Source organism: Podarcis filfolensis (assembly GCF_964270895.1).
Source record: "Podarcis filfolensis genome assembly, chromosome: 6".
Lineage (NCBI taxonomy): Eukaryota > Metazoa > Chordata > Lepidosauria > Squamata > Lacertidae > Podarcis > Podarcis filfolensis.
The window spans coordinates 48836330-48859373 of NC_139609.1; the positions used below are offsets into that span (position 1 = coordinate 48836330).

Here is a 23044-nt window from a genome sequence, read left to right on the forward strand (position 1 = left end):
TGCACATAATAAAGCACACTAACCCTTCCCCATTGTAAAGGTATAGAAGGAGGAAGCTTTTATTTTTGGACTGATCAAAGACCAGCCGTGTAATGCTGAACCATACTCATTCTCTCTTGCTCTCTCGAAATTCAGCTGCCACCTGTGAAGGCCCACAGCTATTACTGGAGCTTCCATGACATATGTTTCATAGTGCAGTGGTACCTCGGTTTAAGAACAGCCCTGTTTAAGAACTAACTACGCAAAACCAGAAGTAGTGTCCCGGTTTGCAAACTTTACCTCGGTCTAAGAACAGAATCCGAACGGTGGAAGGTCACTGGCGGCGGGAGGCCTCATTAGGGAAAGTGCACCTCGTTTTAAGAACGGTTTCGGTTTAAGAACGGACTTCCGGAACGGATTAAGTTCGTAAACCGAGGTACCCCTGTATTCTAACTGCTTTTGGGAAAGGTATAAGAAGAGCCACAGCGGATCAGTCGAAAGGCACCTCTAGCCCAGCATCCGCTTCCCACAGTGGCCACCCCTTGGGAAACCAGCAAGCAGAATCTGAGCACCCCATTTGTCTGTCCTGAAGCTTCCAATATTCACTTTCATGGGATGGCCCTGGTTTCTACTATTAAGAGAAAGAGAGAGAAACTTCTCTCAACCAGCTTTCCTCCACGCTATGCATAATTTTTGGCCACGACCCCTTAGAAAACTGTCAGCTTAGCTGAGAGCAAAACCTCACACCAGGCCTCAAGGCAGGTGTTGCAGTTTGTGGCTTGCAGGGGGGAAAGGGTGAATTGCAGCAGTACTGGGCATTCAGGGAGGCCGAGCATAGTTATGGAAAGAGAGCCTAGAATGCAGGGGAGTAAAGGGGCAAGGAGACCGTCAAAGACAGGCACAGAAGACAGTAAGGTGAGAAGTGGGACTTAAAGAGAAAAGTAGATAGGCAGTACCTGGAGGAATAGGGGAGTGGACTTATAGGGAACAGTCAAGGGAGAAGAAAGGCTGAATAATACTTGGCATAGGGAAAAGAGCAGATCCTATTGGTAGGGACTGGCAAAACTTTAGAGCCAGGGACCAGGGAGGGCAAAAAGAAGGTTGCTGTGTGAAGCAGATCTGAAATAGACCACTCTCTATAGGCAGAACAGAGAGATCATCTATTCTAAAGGGAGTCCACATTTAAGATTTCAGCAGCACATTTCTAGAACTAAACATCCGCTGAAAGGGTTTTAATGCGTGCATTTCAATCACAGGCTATTTGAAAAGTTGCTTGTGTTAAAAATAAAGCTTTGTAATTTTGGAAGTGTTTGATGTAAAAGAAAATTGTTGCCTGTACCATTATTCATTACAAAGATTGGCAGCAGAGACATCTTTCTTCCTTTTCTTTTGGCTATGGGGATGGTGGGTTGGTGAGACATCAAGTGTTAAGCCACTCATCTCTTCCTGTGTATTAAGAGCAGCAACTGATACCCTCCTGGTTGCTCCACATCCAAGGGAAATCTGTTATGTAGCAACCAGGGAGAGGGCTTATTCTGATGTGATCCTGTGGAATGTCCTACCCCTTGGAATGTAGCACCAGTTGAAAATCACCTATTCCAGCATGCCTCTATGCATGGTTGGCTGCCTGGTTGGACATTGACTATTATTATCCTTGCTGTTTCTGCCTGAGGTTTTATATTCTCCTTCTATTCTTCTGCTTTATTTTAAGCGTCATGCTTCAAATTTATTTTATTGCACTTATGCTGGTATCACACTGTGACAAAGGGCAGGTTAAATATATTTTGAATAAAATATAAAACAATAATTTAGATAATCAAAGTGTAATTTCAGTTGGGTTGCCCCAGACTGCCCTCCTTTCCTTGTGGTACAGCTGCACTTAGTAATATCAACAGTGCAGTTTGGCAAAATAATATAATCAAGGTGTTGGAATGGTTCCTCAAAGACCATCTAGTCCAGGCGTAAGCAAACTCGGCCCTCCAGATGTTTTGGGACTACAACTCCCATCATCCCTAGCTAACAGGACCAGTGGTCAGGGATGATGGGAGCTGTGGTCCCAAAACATCTGGAGGGCAGAGTTTGCCTATGCCTGATCTAGTCCAATTCCTCAAAAAGCAGGAAATCCTCCTGGCTTAATAAGTATGAATTTTAACAGCTATCTAATTACATACAATCTTCACAAAGAAATGTCCCTTCTTACCAATGCATGTTACTTGAGAGCAAGCCTCACTGAGTTCAAGAAAGTTGATTATGTAATATTTAGTAGCAGAGATGGCAAACCCGCCTCCCACTCGAAAAATGATCATATAATGACAACATGACAGTGACATGGTTTTGCTCCGGTGGCAGCACAAAAGACTCACACTCTGCTCTGTTAGCCATACTTTCTAACCTACAAGTCTGTGTCAAAGTGTTGCTACATGATCACGTACTGTTGTTTGGGGAGGGGGTGTTATAGAAAAGGGAAATGGAATCTACCAGTTGGTAGCTAGCAGGAGATTTATTATCTGCTGGAAGAGTCTCACCCTTTACCCCTAATAGCTCCCTCCCCACAAAGTTAATCAAAATGCCTACAACTAGCAAAATTAAAATAGGCTTACTTTACATGCATGTAACATGACATTTGGTCCTCTGCCTCACATCGTTACCAGAGAAGCCTTGCAGTACAGCTGAAGCAGAACCAATTAAGAGATGTAAAACAAAACTTTTTAATAACATGTGCCCTGACAATCTTTTGAAACACATCCGACTAGCTAATACGTGACGATAGCATGTCTGGCATCGGGCTATCTGAAGTGCTGGTTCCAACAGGACTAGAATTTTGAGTCAGAGCACTTTTTCTAGTGGTCATCTTGAAAGGCCTCCCAAATGCTGAATTCAGGACCAGCTCAAATGTCACAGCCAATGTGGGCAGCACCCCGGAAATGATCTCTTTCAGCTTCTGCCTTCAGGAAGAAGGTATAGGGTTATAAAGGCCAGGACTAGCCGCCTGAGAAACAGTTTCTATGCTAATGCAATTCTGGTTCTGAACGCAGCATAAGGGGTCTCTGTAGTATAGTGTATTTTAAAATGGGGTTTTAGAGTTTTTAGGGGTTTTAGAATGTTTTATGTAGTTTTGATGTAGTTTTATGTAGTTTTGTGGTAGTTTTATGTAGTTTTTCAATTTCATTGTTCCGCAAGGGACAATGACAATAAAGATATCGTAATCGTAATCTGTGTGACAGCTTCTGCATGTAACAACCTTAACACTCTCTACAGCTGAACTGCACATTGCTGAAAGCTGCTGGTGTGAGGATCAACAAAGCAAGTACCACTAAATGTTAAAGCCATTGTATGCAGAAGTCATCATGTGGGTGTTGTTCACTCGGCCATGCAGCATGGAACTCATCCAACCTTTCTGTGCCACTTCACAGGAAATTCTAAGCCCGTGTTGGCTCTTAACCTGGTTTCCTAAAAAACATGTGTAAACTTTTCCATGTCAGGCAAAACCCCAGTCCTGAAAATTCTGGTGGCAACCATAGCCAGCAATCCAAGCTTACTCCATGGCTTCTTTATCACAAAGGCCAGCGAATAAGCACTTTCATAGCTTACTTCCTATGAAAAGAGAAATAAATTACAGTATTGCTTCTGAGCTCACTACTCTGAGGAAGGCTAGACGTCTGACCAAAAAATGGTAAGCTGGAGATCCAGAGAAGTCTAACCATGCAAACTATTTACATCTGTACAGACCCTAAAACAATCCTGTTTCCAGTTACTGTTTGCCTTGATCTCTCTGCCAGTAATCAACACCTCTGCTGCCCTGTGATGTGGCCCTCAATGTTCTTTTTATATTATCCACAAATATGCTTTGAGAAGTATCTGTGCCTCCTGGGATAAACCTATGCTGTAAGATTTGAGCTGTAACATCAATTTAAATTATGGGAGCAAGTTGTTAAAAAGTAGAATAGAATTTTTGCTAACACAAAGTATAGCTACATTTTATAGGTTTTGCATCAATTGTTCTATTTACTAACTGGTTAAAATAAATCCTTTTTCTTTTGTGGCAATGCTGGTTTGGGTACAACTGCCCAACTATTAAAATATAAATAATTACTGAATCAAAGTATGGTACATGCTATTCCATATACATAAAACAATGACGAAACATGCATTTTATTTAGTAGAAGCTGTTCACTATTGCTAATTTCTTAACAACACTGTTCTCAGAGATTGGCAACAAATCTGGGTCAAGTTTATGTCTAAAAGTGAAAGTTGCAACAATGTTTCCTTACACTACTAAATTTAGATCTTGGGAAGAAATTGAGAACATAATTAGGCACACATTACTCTCACTGAAACTGTTCTGACGTTAGCATGCTTAACTGGGCACTTTAGATGAACAAAGTAAAATAGTGCAGAATGCAAGCTACAGTCCTAAACATTTATAAATAGCATAGTCATCAAAGACTTTGTAGATTAAAATTTTAGGAGCCATTCACAATACTGTTTCAGGAGCAATAGCAGTACCTCCTAGTGATGTCATTGGGACAACACAGCAACAAAAATCATCCCAAACCCAAAGTTAAACACTTTGCTCTTTTTAACTGATACTTCAAATCAATTTCTATCAATTTAACAAGGCATCAGGGGTGGAAACGCTTGTTTGTTTTTCCTCTGAACAATTTTCAAAGTCTTCAGTTTTTACATAAAAGAGCTATATTAATTAAATTATTTTGTATTGCCTTCCTCTCTTGTGTTTCCCCCAAAGAGCTCAAGGTTCTCCCCTGCCCATTTCATCCTCACTACAACCCTGTAAGGTACATCAGGCTGAGATACAATGACTGGCCCAACGTCTCCCAGTGAGCTTCATGGCTGAGCAATAATCTGAACCCTGGTCTTCCAGGTCCTAGTCCAACACTCAGACTTCTTCTCCACACCTGTAAATATGTTGATTCCCAATTGGTGAATAATGTTTAGCCCAGATGTGAACAAAACTGCCTGAAGCACAACATCAGAAGAATTGTGAAAGTCTAAGGAAGAAAGTGAAAGCAAATTTACAGCAAAATCCTAAGCATGTTTATTCAAAGCCACACTGTGTTCAATGGGACTTACAGGTCAGCATGCACAAGATTGCCCTGTTGATTATATATTTTAAAAAACTCTTCTGATGGCTCCGCAGTAAGTTTTTAAAAAAGGAATTCCCCTCATGTATCTAGAAGTGCACATACACTTCTCTGTAAGCATTCCAATATTGCAGGATATAAAACACAGTGAATTTCAGGTTTCTGGGTGTATTTTCTATATTAAAAAGCTTGATAGTTATGGCTGACAGTGTGTAAATGTATCTTTCCTTGTCTGAGAATGTACGGTAGTTATAAAGAGCCACAAATACACACACCCCATCTAAAAATGAGACATCTGCTTATGAGTATGCAAGCATCAACTCAAGGACAAACAATATTAAATTAAAAGTGCAAACTAGAAGTGGAACTTTTTGTGTTGGACAACATGTTGGATACAAGTTTATGATCAATATCCATAAACAATATTTTATCCAAAGAAAATACCTTCCACGTACATTTTTATTGCTATTTATTTATATTTATATAATATTTTTATTTATTTATAGTTCCAGAAAATTTATTGCACCTGAATTAACTTGTTAAAAATTGACTCCCTCCTTTAGGGATCCCAACAAACAGTGTGCTTCATGTTAAGGCTCAATATTCCCCGTTCTTTTAAGCTTTCCTTTATCCATCTACTAATTTCTAAACAACCCTCCTATAACTGCCACACAAAGCTAAGGATGTCTTATGTAAACAAAAGACAAAGATGCTTGTGTCCAGCAGCCTTCTAACACTGAAAAATCAATTTAATGACTCTAGTGAGATCAAGCTTAAGCTGTGTTTAAGTTTTACTAAGCATGAAGGAATTATTAATTGACCATACACCATAAACATTGCTCAGATCTCTAGAATACCAGGCACCAAAAGGTTAAATATATATGAAAAATCTTTTATCTAGACCACCACTACTGTTCTGATCACTTATAAAACAAATATTTGCTTGTCTTTATTTGAAATATCCATTGGATGTCCTGAAACAATATTAACTGCATCCATACAATTTTAACAAGTATGCACAGACATCAAAGAATGCAATGAATGGATGGGATCATATTATGAACATACAAAAAAGTAGAGCTACAGATGGTCTTTATTATAAATTAACATTTTTTTTATTTATTTCGTGGCCAGTATATATTTTCCCTTAAAACATAAAGGCTCTCATACATCACAGCATCAAAAGTTCCAATTTCAATGCAAATGCTTCCAAGACCAACAAACCTCTTTGTTGGTAAGGCTTACCCTATCTTACACATTAGTAGATGTGGTTACCAGTACAGATATGGAAACTATTATGCTCACCATCTGCATGAGATAAACATTCATCACTTCAGAGCATTTTGTTTTATTTAAATTCTCTTTCAGCTCCTCTCTAGGAAAGGGCTTACAGTATTATGCAAATGTGCACCAACTCCTTTCCCTATTAAATCAGCCGTCTTTCATCTCATTCTCCAGCCCTGTTATAAATTTATCTATGGCTTGTAAACTTTAAAAAGAGAGGGGGAGAACACCAATGGAAGCTGACAACTTCTTATTGTCGGTAACTGCAGCAGAGGTTGCCATTCCTATATTATGGAATATTTTCATATGTTCAGTAAGAAAAAAATCCCTTTCCCACCCTCCTGATACTAGTGGTGTATTAGAAAAACATTATATTTACATTGAATAGGTATTCTGTTTGCAGCCAAATTTTGCATTTATGCAGCATGGTACCTGACAAAATCAGGTGCCCTGTTGCGAACTACAAGCCGCAAGAGGCTACTTAATCTAGTCATGGAACCCTGATACGGCAAAGACATATCAATGGAAGAGGGCCTAGATAAACTGGTCTGCTCTCAGTCTAAAAATTGTTGCATTCCATCTGCAGCTTTGTGTGTACTTTCCTTCACCATTTCCCTGTGTCCTTCCTTTACAAAATCCTCTACTTTCCCACCCACTCCAAGTATTTTAAGAAGAGTCATCTTTAGAGGAACACTCCAGCTGCTGCAGTAAATATTGATAATACAGTACAAAATAAGTTACAAAGGCTTCTAGATTTCTAATTCAAGAAATACTAAGAATTATTTATTCAGAATTTTGCACTCGGTTGCTCACATTATTATAAATTCTTTAAAAAACAACAGTGTTTCTTAATTTGCTGTAGCAAATCAGTCCAAAAACCTCTAGTCTTCACATTCACATGTCAATGAGTCATCCATTATAAAATCTACAGTTGATTTCATACCTATTTTGATATGAAGTTTAATAAACCATTTGTGTTCTTGTTGAAGTACATATCAGATGTAAATGTTCTGTAATCCAAGGATTGCAAACTCCACAGTCAAATCATATTCAGGAATTCTTCATAGACTTACTTCTCTTCTCACAACATTGTTTCATGTTGCCATTTCAACTCTTTACTCCTACAACCACCTATTATTTTAGTCATAGTGGATAACTGAGCCATTTGTATGAAAAAAAATATATTTAATTTAATTTAATTTAATTTAATAATTTAATTATGTATTGTTAAAAGATGTAAGCATTCCAGAGGCGGCTTTTTAAAGGGAATGTGTAGATATATAAAAATCTGTGCAACCACTTAAATTGTGCTGAGCACTGCATCTTTCAGCTTGATTATGCCTGTATTTTTGTGATGACAAATTTTTTTGCAAATAAATTTGACTAACTCCTATTTTTCTACAAGAGGAGGATGGAATAGCCACACATACTGTCTATAAGAGTAAAACATTTTTTAAAAAATCTGGGGGGACCTAACAAGACATTTATCCATGGCAATGGGCATCGACATAAAATGAATTTACATTTCAAATGTGCAAAACAAAATTATAACAGAATATCAGTTTAATGGGAACACTCATTTCATTCACCTCCACTAACAATGTGAAACAGATTATTTCTAGCGTTCCACAAAAGCAGATTTCAGGAGGGAAATAGGATGGGAGGAAAACAACCTTTGTCACTCACTCAGACTTGCGAATCCCCTGACAAGGCTCCTAATAATAACCCTTGTGTTGAATGTCAATAAAGTCAAGGACTTCATTTCCATTTTCAGTTTCCAATGGAATCTATATCACGCATATACTCACACAAGAAATGGAATGCCATGATGACAAAATTCCAAACATTCAGGCACTAGCAAAAGTTATACATTATACATTACTTTGGTTCCCCCACTGCTCCTAAAATAATCCCATTTGTTATGTTCAATGAGATTCTCAAGTATTTGCATAGAAGGCTATATATTATTTCATTTTAAAAACAAATAAAGAGTTTTCTAAGGTGTCCTAACCCAGCTTTCCCTACAGACATCATCTTCTGATGTTTGGGGGGGTGGGGTTTGGTCCTTCTCTAACCCACGGGTGGGAGAGAGGGGTATGGGAAGCAGGCAACATTAGGGGGAGGCGTTTTGACAAAAGCGTTCGAATCCTTTCCCAAAGCAAGTTCAGGTCTCTATGATGCTGGCAGCTGCCTACGTCCTTTGGAAAACTTCCCCCCAACATCTCCTTCACACCAACACCCCTACTTCAGGAAAAGGAAAAGAGACCAAAGCCGGCTCCTTCTCAAGCCCGCCATGGGGTGTGGGGGACACCCTCTCATTCTCCCTTCCAACCTCCAACCTCCGCCCTCCGGGGTGGTGGTGGGGATACTGTCAAGCAGCAAACAGACTAGACAAAAGGCTGCGATTGTTGGAGGAGGGAAATCTTCAGGGTCTTAAAGCACAGAAGCAGCAGCAGCAGAGATAAGGGACCGAGCGAGAGAATAGGGGGAAAGGCAGGTTGGGGGTGGAGAGAGAGAGAGAGGGAAGGGGATCGAGGAAAAGGATACAGTATGCGGGGGGAGGGGAAAGAGGAATGGCATTTGACAGGAGGGAGGGGAATGAAAGGGCAGCCCGTGAGAAGGCGAAGAGGCAGCGGGGAAGGAAGCGGAGGCGAAGCCTGGGAAGGAGAGCGAGAGAAATGCGAGGCAGCCAAGGAAGAGGGGGAACCAAGGATCCTCGAGCGGAGCAGCGGCCGGACGCGCCGGCGGAGGGCAGAAGGGGCGGTCTCTCGCCGCCGCCGCCGAAGTGCCTCACTCACCCACTTGCAGCACGTTGTCCACGGCGCCCGTCTCCAGCAGGCGGATGCCTCTGCGGAAGGGGAGCCCCTCGGTGACGGCGGCGCTGGCCGGGACGCCCGAGGCCGGTAGGGGGGGCGCGCCGGGGGGAAGGGCTGCGCCGGTGGCGGCTGCCGGGGCCGCCGGACTGTCCTCGGCGCCGCCGACGCCCGTCCCGTTGCCCGCGGCTCCAGTGCCGCCCGCCGACGCGCCGTTGCCGGGCCCGGCGGCGCCGCCTCCTCCGGGGCGCCCGGGCTGGAAGCTGGAGTACATGCAGATCTGGCGCTCGCTGCGGGGGAAGCTCCAGTAGACGATGCGGCGCTGCACGGGCTCGGGGATGCGCTGGAAGCGGCCCTCCACTCGCTCGAAGGCCCAGCTGCCCGCCACTCGCTTGGCCGCCGCGTCCAGCAGAGACTCGGGCTGCTGGAGCGGCAGCAGCGGCCCGGCCGGCCCGCAGACAGGCCCCGGGCCGGGCCCGCCCGAGGAGGGGCAGCACCCCCGCGGCCCCCCCGCCGCAGCGTTGGCCGCGCCGCCGCCCGGCCCGGCCGCGCCGACGGGACCCCCCGGGCAGCCCGCGCGGGGAGCCGCCGCCACCGCCGCGCCCACCCCCCGGGAGCACAGGCGCTTGGGGCCCGGCGAGCCCGCGGCGGGCAGCGACGGCCGGAGCAGTTCCTCTCCCTCGCCTCCCTCCGCCATGGCTGCGTCCGACCCACTGAGCCCCAGCCCGTGCCTGCCTGCCTGCCTGCGAGCGCGACGGGGGGGGGGGGCGGTGGAGGGAGGAGACTGCGGCGGAGAAGGGGGGTGACGGAGGGAGGGGGCGGACGGGGACCACGGCGTGGGCGGCCGCCCCAGAGACCGGAGAGGGGGGTAGGTGTCACGTGGCCCCTCCCTGTGGAAGGAATCTCTCATTCGGAACATTTGACACTCCCCCCCCACCAACAATTGCTCTTTCTCATGACTTCAACCTGCGTAGGTGAGAGATGGGGACTCCCTCTAGACATGCCCCGAACGTCTCCCCCCCTCCCCGGCCACCGTTTCACGTCCTTTTAATAAAAGCAAATCTCTTCAGAGTAGGAGGTTGACTTTGAGTAGCGTTCTAAGTGCTCTTTTCCTCTGGAAAGAAGCGCAGAGATACGTTTCGTGAAGGGCGAAGAATGCTTTTGTTTGCGCGGGGGGGGGGCTTCGTCGACGGGGCTTGCCCACTTAGCAACCTTTCGCATGGGGTCTGGGGGTGGGTGGGATTCCTTTGCGCCAAGAGGCTCAGCTTCGGAATCTGCTCTCCGTTCTCCTTCCCAAGGGGCTGAGTCCTGCTGGAAATAGAAGTGATCAGACGGAGAAGCGCCTCTCAGGACGAGCAGAAGGTCTTTATCTGGCCGCTGAGTAATAAGCAAGGCGGCTTGTCCCTCCTCGCCTACCTAGGATTAGGCAGGGCTTCAAGGGCAGATGGCAGAGGGCGGCTGCTAGGCAAGGGTCTCTCCTTGTAGAAAGGCAAACCCTCAAAAGCATTCATTGCTCCTCTTGACCTGCAACGTCGCCCACTGCCACTGGCATGCCTTGAGTGCCCGTGGAATGAGCCTCGCAGCTTCTCACAAAGCCCTAGAAATAAATATGAATGTACAGCCGAGCCAACACTTAATTCAGAAAAACCTAGAGACTGGCACCTGAGAGGGTAGAAATCTGTACTCCTCCTATCTTACAAGGCAGCAACTGGGCCATTTGGTATAAGCTAATATAAAACAATTGACTGTAACATCTGCTGTATGGTACCCCACAGACTAAACCCAGTTCCATAGATCTTCTATGATGCTACCTCTGGATCCATCAAGCTCCCATTGCAGACACCTCGCATTGCGCGAGAAAGGCCCCTGGCCCCTCTGGATTCTGTAAGAAACTAGTTGTGCTTTTGGGGAAAAACACAACAACCTTCATTTGCACAAAGATGAACACAAGGGAAAGTGCATTGTTTTTATTTTACTATATAAAACAGTGTGTAGCCATGCTATCATCTGAGCACTATTTTGAGTATGCATGCATTAGTGCTTGCAGTTGGTTCTTATGCAGAGATAGACAGACCTGAGACTACCACAACAAACTGGTTTAGGCATTCCTAATTCTGTTTACAATCTGGTTGCATAGCACAAATGATCTTCCAGGCACAACATGCCTAAGTCAGAGTATCCTTCTGTAAGCAAAGTAATGCGTACAAAGACATTCTAACATCCTATACCACTCACTCCATAGAATTCTAGGCAAGTCCTTGCATCACTCCTCCTCACTTCAAAATCTGTGTTGGGAGTGACTGGTTCAGTTAGTGGCTGAAAGGAACTCCTGCCACATGCTGTGCAATCTCAGTAGTTTTCTTTTCATCAAAGCACATACACACACACATACAGATGTTATCCATAGCCTCAGACAATAAACAGGCAGGCACAGAGACCAACATCACATGAATATAGAGAGGGAGAGTTCTATATAATAATAATAATAATAATAATAATAATAATAATAATAATAATAATTTATTATTTGTACCCCGCCCATCTAGCTGGGTCTCCCCAGCCACTCTGGGCAGCCAACAAAGATGAAAAATACACTAAAATGTCACATATTAAAAACTTCCCTGAACAGGGCTGCCTTCAGATGTCTTCTGAATGTCAGGTAGTTGTTTATCGCTTTGACATCTGATGGGAGGGCGTTCCACAGGGCGGGCGCCACTACCGAGAAGGCCCTCTGCCTGGTTCCCTGTAACTTGGCCTCTCGCAGTGAGGGAACCGCCAGAAGGCCCTCGGAGCTGGACCTCAGTGTCCGGGCAGAACAATGGGGGAGGAGACGCTCCTTCAGATATACTGGACCGAGGCCGTTTAGGGCTTTAAAGGTTAGCACCAACACTTTGAATTGTGCTCGGAAACGTACTGGGAGCCAATGTAGGTCTTTCAAGACCGGTGTTATATGGTCTCGGCGGCCGCTCCCAGTCACCAGTCTAGCTGCCGCATTCTGGATTAGTTGTAGTTTCCGGGTCACCTTCAAAGGTAGCCCCACGTAGAGCGCATTGCAGTAGTCCAAGCGGGAGATAACCAGAGCATGCACCACTCTGGCGAGACAGTCTGCAGGCAGATAGGGTCTCAGCCTACGTACCAGATGGAGCTGGTAAACAGCTGCCCTGGATACAGATTTGACCTGTGCCTCCATGGACAGCTGTGAGTCCAAAATGACTCCCAGGCTGCGCACCTGGTCCTTCAGGGGCACAGTTACCCCATTCAGGACCAGGGAATCCTCCACACCTGCCCGCCTCCTGTCCCCCAAAAACAGTACTTCTGTCTTGTCAGGATTCAACCTCAATCTGTTAGCAGCCATCCATCCTCCAACCGCCTCCAGACACTCACACAGGACCTTCACTGCCTTCACTGGTTCTGATTTAAAAGAGAGGTAGAGCTGCGTATCATCCGCATACTGATGAACACCCAGCCCAAACCTCCTGATGATCTCTCCCAGTGGCTGCATGTAAATGTTGAAAAGCATGGGGGAGAGGACAGAACCCTGAGGCACCCCACAAGTGAGAGCCCAGGGGTCTGAACACTTATCCCCCACCACCACTTTCTGAACACGGCCCAGGAGGAAGGAGCGGAACCACTGTATGACAGTGCCCCCAGTTCCCAGCCCCTCAAGACGGTCCACAAATTTCTACTTTGTGGAACAGGTGAAAACCTGGATTTTGTAGCTCTGTAACATGGGTGCCAGTGTTTCCAAAAGTAAACGGTTATCTACCTAATTTTGATAACTAAAATTAACCTCAGAGCGCAATATAGAATTTAAATGCTATTTACTTTGACATTCAATGTGAATTCAGCGGAAATATTTATGAGATAAGAGAAGCCCCTGTATTCACAAATTATCAAGAGAGACACCGCATTGCATTGTAAATGTATGTGAGAGTAATTTCTATGCATCAGCAGGCAAAAAGGAGAAGCAACACTGCAGTGCCTGATATCTCACAAGTTCTAGTATTGGATCAATGATGATATACATAAGAGATCATGCAACAAAGCACCGTATCACGGTTGTTGGGTTACTAGATCTGCCTTTGCTGAGGCAGCTGTGAGCACAAACATTGGCAAAAACTTTAGCAAGTCAATGTTCCAAGTTTAGAACTGTAGGCAACTAACTTTTACTCCAAGTAAACCCATTGAAATTAGTGCACCTAAGTTAAGCATTGCCAATAATTGAAACAGGTCTACTCAGAGTAAAATATAGTTGAATGCAACCCTTAATTTTGAGTTGCAATCCTAGATCAGCTGGCCATGTTTTTATCCTCTACCACAGTAGCTGACTTCCTGCTCCACATACAGTTTCAGCTAGACTTCTGCATATATAAAAGTTGCATTCTCCGCTTTTTGCAGATGAGCTCTTTTAAAAAGAAAGGAAGCACTGTGACCCAAGTAGCAGCTGCTGAGGAGAGGTTTAACACCCCTAGAGCAACTGGTTTGCTTTATCCTTTACAGTTCGTTAGCGTCTCCAGTTTTTCCATGTTGGCTCCATGCATTGAGACATGGCATCAGATCAGGTTCTGTCTTTTAACTGGATCATTGGACATGCCTTTGCAACTAGAACACGACCACTTGTGCATCGCAGGTGTTCCACTGGTGAATTTGTCACCCCAGCAGCATATAGGGAAAGTCTATAGCTCAGAAGTAAAGCATCTGTTTTGTATAGTTTTCCAGTTTCAGTACCCAACTTCTGCAGGTAGGGCTGAGAAAGTTGCTGCCACACAGTGAAGACAATACTAGGTTAGATGGCCCAATGGTATCTGACTTGGTGGAAGACAACTTCCTGTATTCCTCTGTATCTTGACTTCCGCCAGCACAATGAAGCTTCCACCAAATCCTGCACTCCTTCAGCCAGTGGACTTGCACACTAAAACAGTCAAAAGTCAATATTAAAATTATTCTATGATTGCTCTTCCTCATTAAAACCCATAAAGAATCCTTGTCCTGATCAGAAAGTTAGCCCAACGTGTATGGAAATTTAACAAGTTCCAGGGTTTAGTTTTGTTACATCAGAGCAAGTGATATTGACCAGACCTTACAAAAGCTGTCTCACATTTGGCATGCCTTCTCAAGCTCAAGTGTTGAAAACTGAGCAGGTGAGGAAGGAGCAGGTGGGATTTTGCAAAAGGAGCGGAAACAGCTCCAACGCAAATATGGGACACCTGTCACAGTTAGGAACGCTGGTTAAATAATGAGAACTTAGCAGAAATAAAGCACTTGAGGTCCTGATACAAAATTGAGTCCCTTCTAAATATCCTGCTTTCACAGTATTGTCTTCTCTGAGAGCCAGTTCAGATTTTAAAAATGTGTGTGTGTGTGTGTGTGTGTGTGTGTGTGTGTGTGTCTTTTTTTATGCTTTTAATTTATAAAAATAATTTTTATTAAAGATTTTCTTGGTTTATAAAAATACATGCATTGTCTCTTTTTTTCAGGTTGTAAAGTCTTTTCTACAGATGTTACATTTGTTGTGAGACATTATTAAAAGCTTTTAGTTAATCAATTAAACACTACCAAATGTACCTGATTGTTTGATGTAAGATGCATAGGTGTACAAATGCAATATGTAATCTGGTTATTAGCTGACAGCAGACAAAACAGTTCTCAGAATATATATCCCTGTTATATGCTGTTCTGATACAAGAAGTAAAGACATGAAACACATATAAAAATAAGGTGCCTGTTACAGTTCTCACCTACAATATCTTTATTTAGTGACCACTGTGGCTGCTGCCAGCCAATAACTGCGACTATTTGAATAACTGATGATGGGGAGGGCTGCCTCCAGGGTTGAACAGGACCTTGACAAAGTGCTATCTGGTGAGCTTCTTACAATGGAGAGCATCTCAGTTGGTGGTATTTCTGGAGGCAGCAGAAAGTAGCTGGGAAGCCACCATTTTGAATTTCCCATGGTGCCTTGGAGCATTCTATGTAGCATCACTCTGTGACATTTTAAGAAATTTAAAATGGTGGCTCCCCTAAATCAGTCATGTATTTGTGTGTGGCTGGTGGACAGCATTAGCTGTGGTGGGCCCTGAAAACTGCACCTAGGATGCCAGATGTTGGTGCTCGCTCTAATTATGAGAATGCTTCTGTTAAGTAGTTTTTAAAACCCCATTGATATTAATAAGAAAACTTAACTCTCCGTTTCAAATCAATGGGCTTTAAAGCTGCTTACCTTTGGGTTGCATGGTGTCCCATGTTTTTACAGATCACTAAATGCTTAATGATTGTGAGCCATAAAGCCAATGACCAAGTAACAGTGCTTATAGAATTCTTACACAGTACCACAGTGTAGCAACACCCAGAACCAAACAGTGCAATCCTATGCATGTTTCTTCAGAAACAACTCACATTTAATTCAATGGGGCTTACTCCCAAGTGTGAACATGGGAACTTACTAGGACAGCTAGGGCAAAAAATTGAGTGTAGATTTGGGTTTAGGAAAAAGAGGAAGCTGACATAAGATCACTGAATAGAATATGAAGTAAGGCAGGCCCTTAGGCAAACAAGCACTTTCTCCATATGGATAATGTGGCTGCTACATTTTATATTAATAGTTTAATTAGTATTACAATTATTTATGCCCTCATTGTACATCCCTTTACAAAGGGATAAGCAGTCATGCTAGTGGTGCCATTTTGGCACAAATACTTCACATTCTTTAATTTGGGTTACTAAAATAAATTATGAAAATTAGGAATATTTACAGATACTGATTTAATTTCACACTTACGAATTGAACAGAGCAAATCCTGTACCTTTTGTAGACTCTACCCCTCACATTTGTAGGCATTTCCCTCATGACCATAGAAATCTACGTTCATACTCTGAAAAGTTAACTTCTCTGGTCCACCTGCACAAAACATTTAATGAGAGTTTGCTAACTGCAACCATCCAAACATCTAAAGTCCTGGTTAGCCTCTGGTTATAAAGGTCAAACTTGAAAAGATGTGTGAAATCCATGATTTGATCTCATCAGGGCTGTGGCATAGCGAGGATTCAGCCCTATTCCACCTGGCTAGTTTCCTGGTCTGAAGTCTCTCTTTCTCTCTCACACACATTCCACCTCCCCCCTTGCTTATTGCATCACTGAAGGAAACATGCAAGTGCTAATTTATGAGGTTTGAGAACAGAGCGTCCAAAATTACTTTATTCAGGTCACTTTCTATCCAATAAACATCTATTATTGTCTGTTAGTTTGAAACAGGTATCATACGTATTTCGATCAAGGTTAAAAGCACAAGTTATTGCATTCTTTTAGACATTCTTCCCGCCACATGGAAATTGTTTATCCACAACATGCAGCTGGGAGAACATTTAAATTATCCAACCTCCCAGTTGTTGGTCATTTCCAATCGTCTTTCGCCCTTGTGATTGCACTATTTAAATGTTTTCCCAGCTGTACGGGAGCTGCTCATAAACAGGTCCCATTTGGCAGGAAAGAATAAAGGGCGCTTACTACCTCTGTAGATGTTGACCTAACAGGTCTCTTTATATCTGGGCATCTACAATGTCTAGAACCTTGCCCAAAGGTTTACATAAGGAATTAATTAAACTTAAGATCCTAGTTCCATGTAATAAAAGAGAAAGAGGCTGCTTCCCATGTTGGAAACATGGAAAACATTCACAGGTGACACCCTGGTTCATATCCTTTTTTAAAAGAATATTTTTTTCATTTGATAGTAAAATAACAGCAATCAATTCCAAACTTGGTGCACAACTATACTAATTTTACAAATCAATCCTTTTAAGAGTGGCCAAGTGCCCAAGTGAACTCTTTTGCCTTTAATTTAATACCCCCCACCCTCTGATCCACTCTGAACACTTCCGCGTTTTCTGTTTTCCATGACTGGCTGGTGTCAAGTTGGAAAGGACAAAAGGCTAACCAACCCATGGCCTCTCAGGTGTTCCAGGTGGAGGCTTTGTTTTCTTTCCTGCAGTGAAATGAAATAGGCTTGATTTTAATTAATGCTGTTTTATATTCCAGGTCCCTCTTGTGGTAGAAACGAGGAAAGCAATGTTAAAAGTCGGTTTCAAGAGGAACGTGGAAAATACTGTACCATACATCTCAAGTCTTTCATTCAGCTCCTGAAAGCTGCAGTAGCTGTGGAGATAGATGTCTATTGCAAAGGATCAAACTGTCTAGGCTAGTAGATTTTTCAGCCATTTGACGCTGAACACCATGAGATGCTGCAGGTAAAAACTGAATTGGGTTCTGTCCCCCCACCCTGATTCCCTGCTCCTTTTTGCACATGTTATATTCAGTATTTAATTATTATTTTAAAAGAGACAAGACTTTCTTTTTGTTCAGAACCAGGCAGTTTAAGCAAGGATTGTAAAGTGTAATGAACATTCTCAGCTTTTCTCCTTCCCTGTAGGGAACAGGAGCTTCAGTATATATATGCATAGTGTCCTCGACTGAAGAGAAAGGCTAACTGACAAGGAGCTACCCAAGTATACAGAGAACCTTTTCCAATTGCAAAATGTCTTATTAACCAAATCTCAGCAAGCGAGATTTGCTTGCATGGTGGAGACCAATGGCACCACACACACACCCTTCTAGGGTTTGATCTGAATCAAAATGGTGTCTGGCATCTAAATGTCAATGAAGACTGCTGTCCCCACTTCAGGAACCCTCATGCCAAGTTTGGCAGTGATATCTGGAGGCAGCCAAAACTATGCCAAAAAAGTCATGCCAAAGCCACGTTTTGATTTGAATCAAGATGGCAGCTGGCATCCAAACAGTGACAAAGTCTGCCACCCTTCATGCTGAGTTTGGTGGTGATATCTTGAGAGGTAGTTGAACCTACACAAAAAAAATGGGCAAAGTCATTCCCAAGTAACATTTGGGTTCTCCACCTTGATTCAAAATGGCAACCAGAATCCAAACTCCAACAACAACTGTCCCCCTCTCCACCCGCAGCTCAGGAACCCTCATGCCAAGTATGGCAATGGTATCTCATGAGGCAGCTGAACCTATGAAGAACAGAGGGACAGATAGATGGACAAATCACTTTCCAAAATATATAGTAGATGTAAAGGGCTGGCAAATAGTGCTTAAGGAGAGGACATCCTTTTCTTGCAGTGAAATAAGTGGTACTCCACACTACTGAATCCGAGATGGCAAAATAACCAAGTTTATTGAACTTCCCTTTAAAACCCAAAATGTAACCAAGTTGTGTATAGGCAATATTTATACCCTAAACAAAATTCAAAAGGTTTGTACATAATAATTGCCTCCCGTATATTATCTAACCTTTGTGAGTGGCAGCCTGATGGGTAGATAGATATAGAGCTCCTAACTTTATACAGTTTGACAGCAGCACATAACTGGACAGGCAGGTCTTTGTGTGAGAAGCCAGGGTCACACTGTGAAGAGGCTGTGAGGTCCACATTTTGGATTCAGATCTAATGGGAAACCATGGTTTACAGTGTAAGCTTTACACCAACCATAGTTTGCTGAGACTTCTCTATATTTGTATTAACTGAAAAGCTGGCAAATTATGCACAAACACGCTGCCACTTGCCCCCCAGGTTTCTGCTTTCTTTTTAGTTTTCAATCTTCCATGAAGGTGTCTTTTCCCTGCCACATCGTGGCACAACTTCTTCGGCCTACAAACAACTATAAGTAATTGTTCTGTCTTTGAATCTTCAGCCAGAACAGCTTCAGTCCGAACTGTAAAAGACTAGACTTCCTTTCAAACCTGGTACCCACATGGAAAGCAAAGGACCAACCATCCAACACAGAAGGAGGCTCATCCAACACATTACTTCATATTTCTGTTACAAATACATTTGCTCTGAATGCCAACAGTTTTATGTCCTGACAAATATCAAGATACTGGCATGTGAAGCCTGGGTTACTGCAGAAAGAATTACTGCCTTTTCCTCTCCTCTGGAGGAAATGCTAATAAGGGGGTTGAGATCCAAAATGTTACTCATTGACCCAAGAGAGCAGGCTTCTGGCCCAGCTGGCCTTGGCTGAAAGCAATGCTGAGTTCAGCAAAAAGAAGCCCCAACCACACATCCCCTAATCATTCATGTTCACTCTAGTTAATTAGAAATACTAAAATAACATGGGAAACATTTTTGCCAGACTGAAAGAGCATGAATAAATCAAGCAAAAACTATGAGTAAACAGGACACTTCAAATTAGCTTTCCAGAATAGTTCCTTCATCAATTCAAGCTAGTTTCAGTGTACAGCATGGTGGTAAATGATCAACATGGCCTTCTCCCTAGGCCCCCCAAGGGCTCTTTACCTTGAAACCCCAAATTTTGCAATAAAGAAGAGAAAACTCTTTAAGAGCAGAAGCATCCAGGTGAGCAGGCATGACAGATTCGGCAATTCAGGTAAGCTGAACTACACATATTACACAACTGTAGGAACCTTGCAAGGAAAGGACAATTCACTGTATGGTGTTGTGCCTGTACTAAAAGGGAGGAAAACATACATCCTTGAATTTCTCTTTAGTTCCAAACTCCCATACATTGCAGCTAAGTGTGGGGAAGCAGGGCTGGTTCAAGACATTTAGCTGCCTGAGGTGGAGCAGCAAATCGTGCTCACCAAGCTGATTGCCTCCCTGTCCCCTCCTCCACCATCCTGTGTGGCTGCTATCACTTACTGCACAATGCTTTTCTCTCAGGAATGATCCTTATTCAGGGTCCTTATTCAGAGTGAGGCATTGCGGGGCAAATGGGCCCTGGAAAGGCATACTGTAGAAATGTTGTCCGTGCTTCTGATTTGCCATCGCAAGCACTGCTTAAAGTGTAATAGTTTCCTGCTTAAAGAGCTTTTGCCACAGCAGCAGTGACAACAGGTAGACTTGCAGATCTCATCTCTGTAGCGTTCTCAACCCACTATGCCATGCTTTGAGGAAGAAAGCTGGCTTATGTGTGGAGAGATAGAGGTGGAGCAAGGGCCCATGGCTGCTTTGCTGTGGTAGCAAAAACGGCTTAGTTTTCCCCCATAACAGTGGCAGGAACTTATGGGACTCTCCTGCTCATCAACAGCAGAGAGCATACGTAGCCAGTTCTCTCAGTCTCTCTTTGGGGGGTCATAGAAGGGACCCCCAAGGGTCAGCTAGCCCAACCTCCTCCAATGCAGGAATCTCAACCATAGCATCCATGACAGATGGCCATCCCGCCTCTGCTTAAGCAAAGGAGAGTCCACCACCTTCCGAGGGAGTCCATTCCACTGTCAAAAAGTTCATCCTGATGTTTAATTGACATCTCCTTTCTCGGGACTGGCCTATTGTTGCAGGGGGACAACAGCAGCAGAACTGGGAGTGGCATAGATAGTAGGCACCAATGGTACTGGCACCAATGGTGGCCACCCAGCAGTGGTGGCCACAGTGGTGGGCTGGATGGTGGGGGCATGTGCTCATTCTGCTGCCCTCCCTTCTGGGTTCACCACCAGAGTTTTGAGGCTCATCTTGCCTCACGCAGAGGCCAGCCCTGAGGGTGGGGGAAAGCATTTAATATGGGGGAATTCAGGACTATGGTTTTACTGCTCTGTTCATTTCCACTTGCCCATTTTCTTGAGCTCAGCTGCTGCCACTAGGGAGATATTTCCAAAGCAATCTGACTTGGCAATTCTCCAGCTTAATGCTGGGTACCCCACAGCTGTTGTGGGATGGGGGAAGGGAAAAAGAAAGAAGGGGACATAATTTATGTTATCCATTCTTGGAACAGGACATTTAATACTACTCAGCTGATTATTATTGTCTTCATAATGGCATTTTTGTGTTTTTTAAATACTGCGGTTTTCCAATTACATTTTATTCTTCTGATTCTGAGCCTGTTCAATGCTCCATTTTCTAGTTATAACCTGGAGTAATAATAATTACAAACATACAAAATATTTTATCATAGTTTCCCCACGTTGCAGTACAGGTGGCCTTTGCTGACAAGCGTGGGGAGGTTATTTGTGAGCCTTACTGGGCTTGGCAAATTTCAGTGTAGAGCAGAGAAAAGGCGGACAGGAAAGCTCCTTTGACACCCAGCCAGCTAGTCTTCTCCAAACTGGTGCCCTCCAGGTATGGAACTACAGCTCCCATCATCCCTAACCATTGGCTGTGCTAGCTGGGACTGATGGGAGTTGAAGTCCAAAAACATCAGCCAGGGGGTGGGGTCAAGATGGGGAAGGTTGCCCTAGGATGTTCAGATAATATGCACATAACCTAGTATAATTTCACTTTACAAAACATTTAACAAAGTTGGGTAGCAATAGTCCGCAGTTTTGCCCCAGGCCCAAGTTTAAATTAAATACTGGCCAAGTGTAGTTACAACCTATCCACTTCTAGAGTAAAATCAGGACATGGCCCCATGCTGTACATCAGAAACCAATTCAAATAAGAGCACTAATTGATTGGATGGCAGCTACCTTCCATCACTGGGATGTGGAAGCTGGTATGCTCCCTACAGAATCTCTCTTGCTCATCAAATGCTTGACTGTGCAAGCTGCATACAGAGGTAGTACTGTGCACAATGGTGCTCTCTAGACTCCACAACAGCCACTCAGCCTTAGCTGGCGAATGGCAAAGGGAAGACATGTGGAGAGGAGGCTGTGAGGGATTTAGAAATTAGCCATAGCCTGGCAGACTGCAGACACAAATCTTTCAGTTGTGGCCTTCCAATCCCAACTGCTTATGGTGCCAGCAAGTAGGGATTAAACACCCAATTTGCTGCTTAATGCAGACGGATTTGAGCCCCATGGAGGCAAACAGCTGACACACACAGACACGATGAGCCCAGACTCACCAGCAGAGTACAACTTCAGATTGTTCCCATGTTAATTTTTTTGTGAGCCTTGCATGCCATGCATAAGCTCCCAATGTAACATGACCTGCTGTGTGTGAGGGAGGGAAAGAGATGAAGAAGAAGAAGAGGAAGGAGGTGGTGGAGGAGGAGGGAAGTGTGGTCGGCCTTCACTAAACAGGGCAGCCAGCCTATTCCTCAGCTGCTCAAGCACAGAATAAGGAGTGAGATTCCATTTGCAGGTGGGAGATTCTGAATAGGGCACCAGTGATTTTACACCACACATCGGGCAATTTCAGCATCCAAAATTCAAAATACCAGAATTCAGGCAGCATGACTTGGGGCCATATGTTGAACTGGAGATTCCCCAACCTGTGCTCAACTCAGGACTACAGACTCTTCTCCCAGAACTGTCTCAGCAGCCATTCCGCCAGGTCATGAAACATTTTTGTAACCTATGCAGAATACCTCAATGTACTCTCTTTATCCCATTCTACCTTTTGTATAGTAAGCTTACAGGTAGACTGGATTGTTTTCTTGGGGTTGCATCCATGTTATTGTTTCGCCGTGTCAACAGATTTCCACTTGTACAATGAAATTTCCCCCTCGTCTCCTGTGCAATCCCCTGAAAAACCCTTAAAATCTGCTCTAGAGAGTTGGGATACCCTCCAGAACAGAATCTGGGGTGTGTGCTGGGAAAGGAAGGGGTTTTTCCATTGCATGAGAAAAACACTGCATGTGCAGCATTTGGATACAGTCTTTAACCTTTGCTGAGGGTATTGAAAATGTCAGGCACATTATGAATTATTAGCGTGTGCCAATTCTTAAAATATGTGAACAGCAAGGCAAGTTCTTGTCAATAACCCTTACGGAAATACCTAGCACTTCACCCATGCCAACAGTACATATTGTAGGTCCTGGCAGGAATGGACTGGGTGACACTTGCATTCCTAGTCTAATATTAGAATTAATGAATTAGAATTCAAGGCTATGTACTTTCCCCAAAAAGCCTTGCAACATAGCATGAATGCCACAAAAGACTCGTAACAAAAAGAGCCAGACAG

General features: G+C 43.8%; 1 protein-coding gene and 1 long non-coding RNA gene across 2 annotated transcripts in view; one reads left to right on the forward strand and one right to left on the reverse strand.

Moving 5' to 3' along the window:
- ZSWIM5 (zinc finger SWIM-type containing 5) overlaps positions 1-9936 on the reverse strand; it is a 121502-nt gene extending 111566 nt beyond the window's left edge. Inside the window, exon 1 of the mRNA XM_083619817.1 lies at positions 9164-9936. Within this exon, the coding sequence (XP_083475943.1) occupies positions 9164-9875 (712 nt within the window). The 5' untranslated portion in view covers positions 9876-9936. The remainder of the gene's footprint in view (positions 1-9163) is intronic.
- LOC310765211 lies at positions 9161-19023 on the forward strand. Its single transcript, XR_014549485.1, has 3 exons — positions 9161-9268; positions 14936-17419; positions 18879-19023. It is a non-coding gene; the product is annotated as an uncharacterized lncRNA (long non-coding RNA).
- Positions 19024-23044: the final 4021 nt, after the last annotated feature.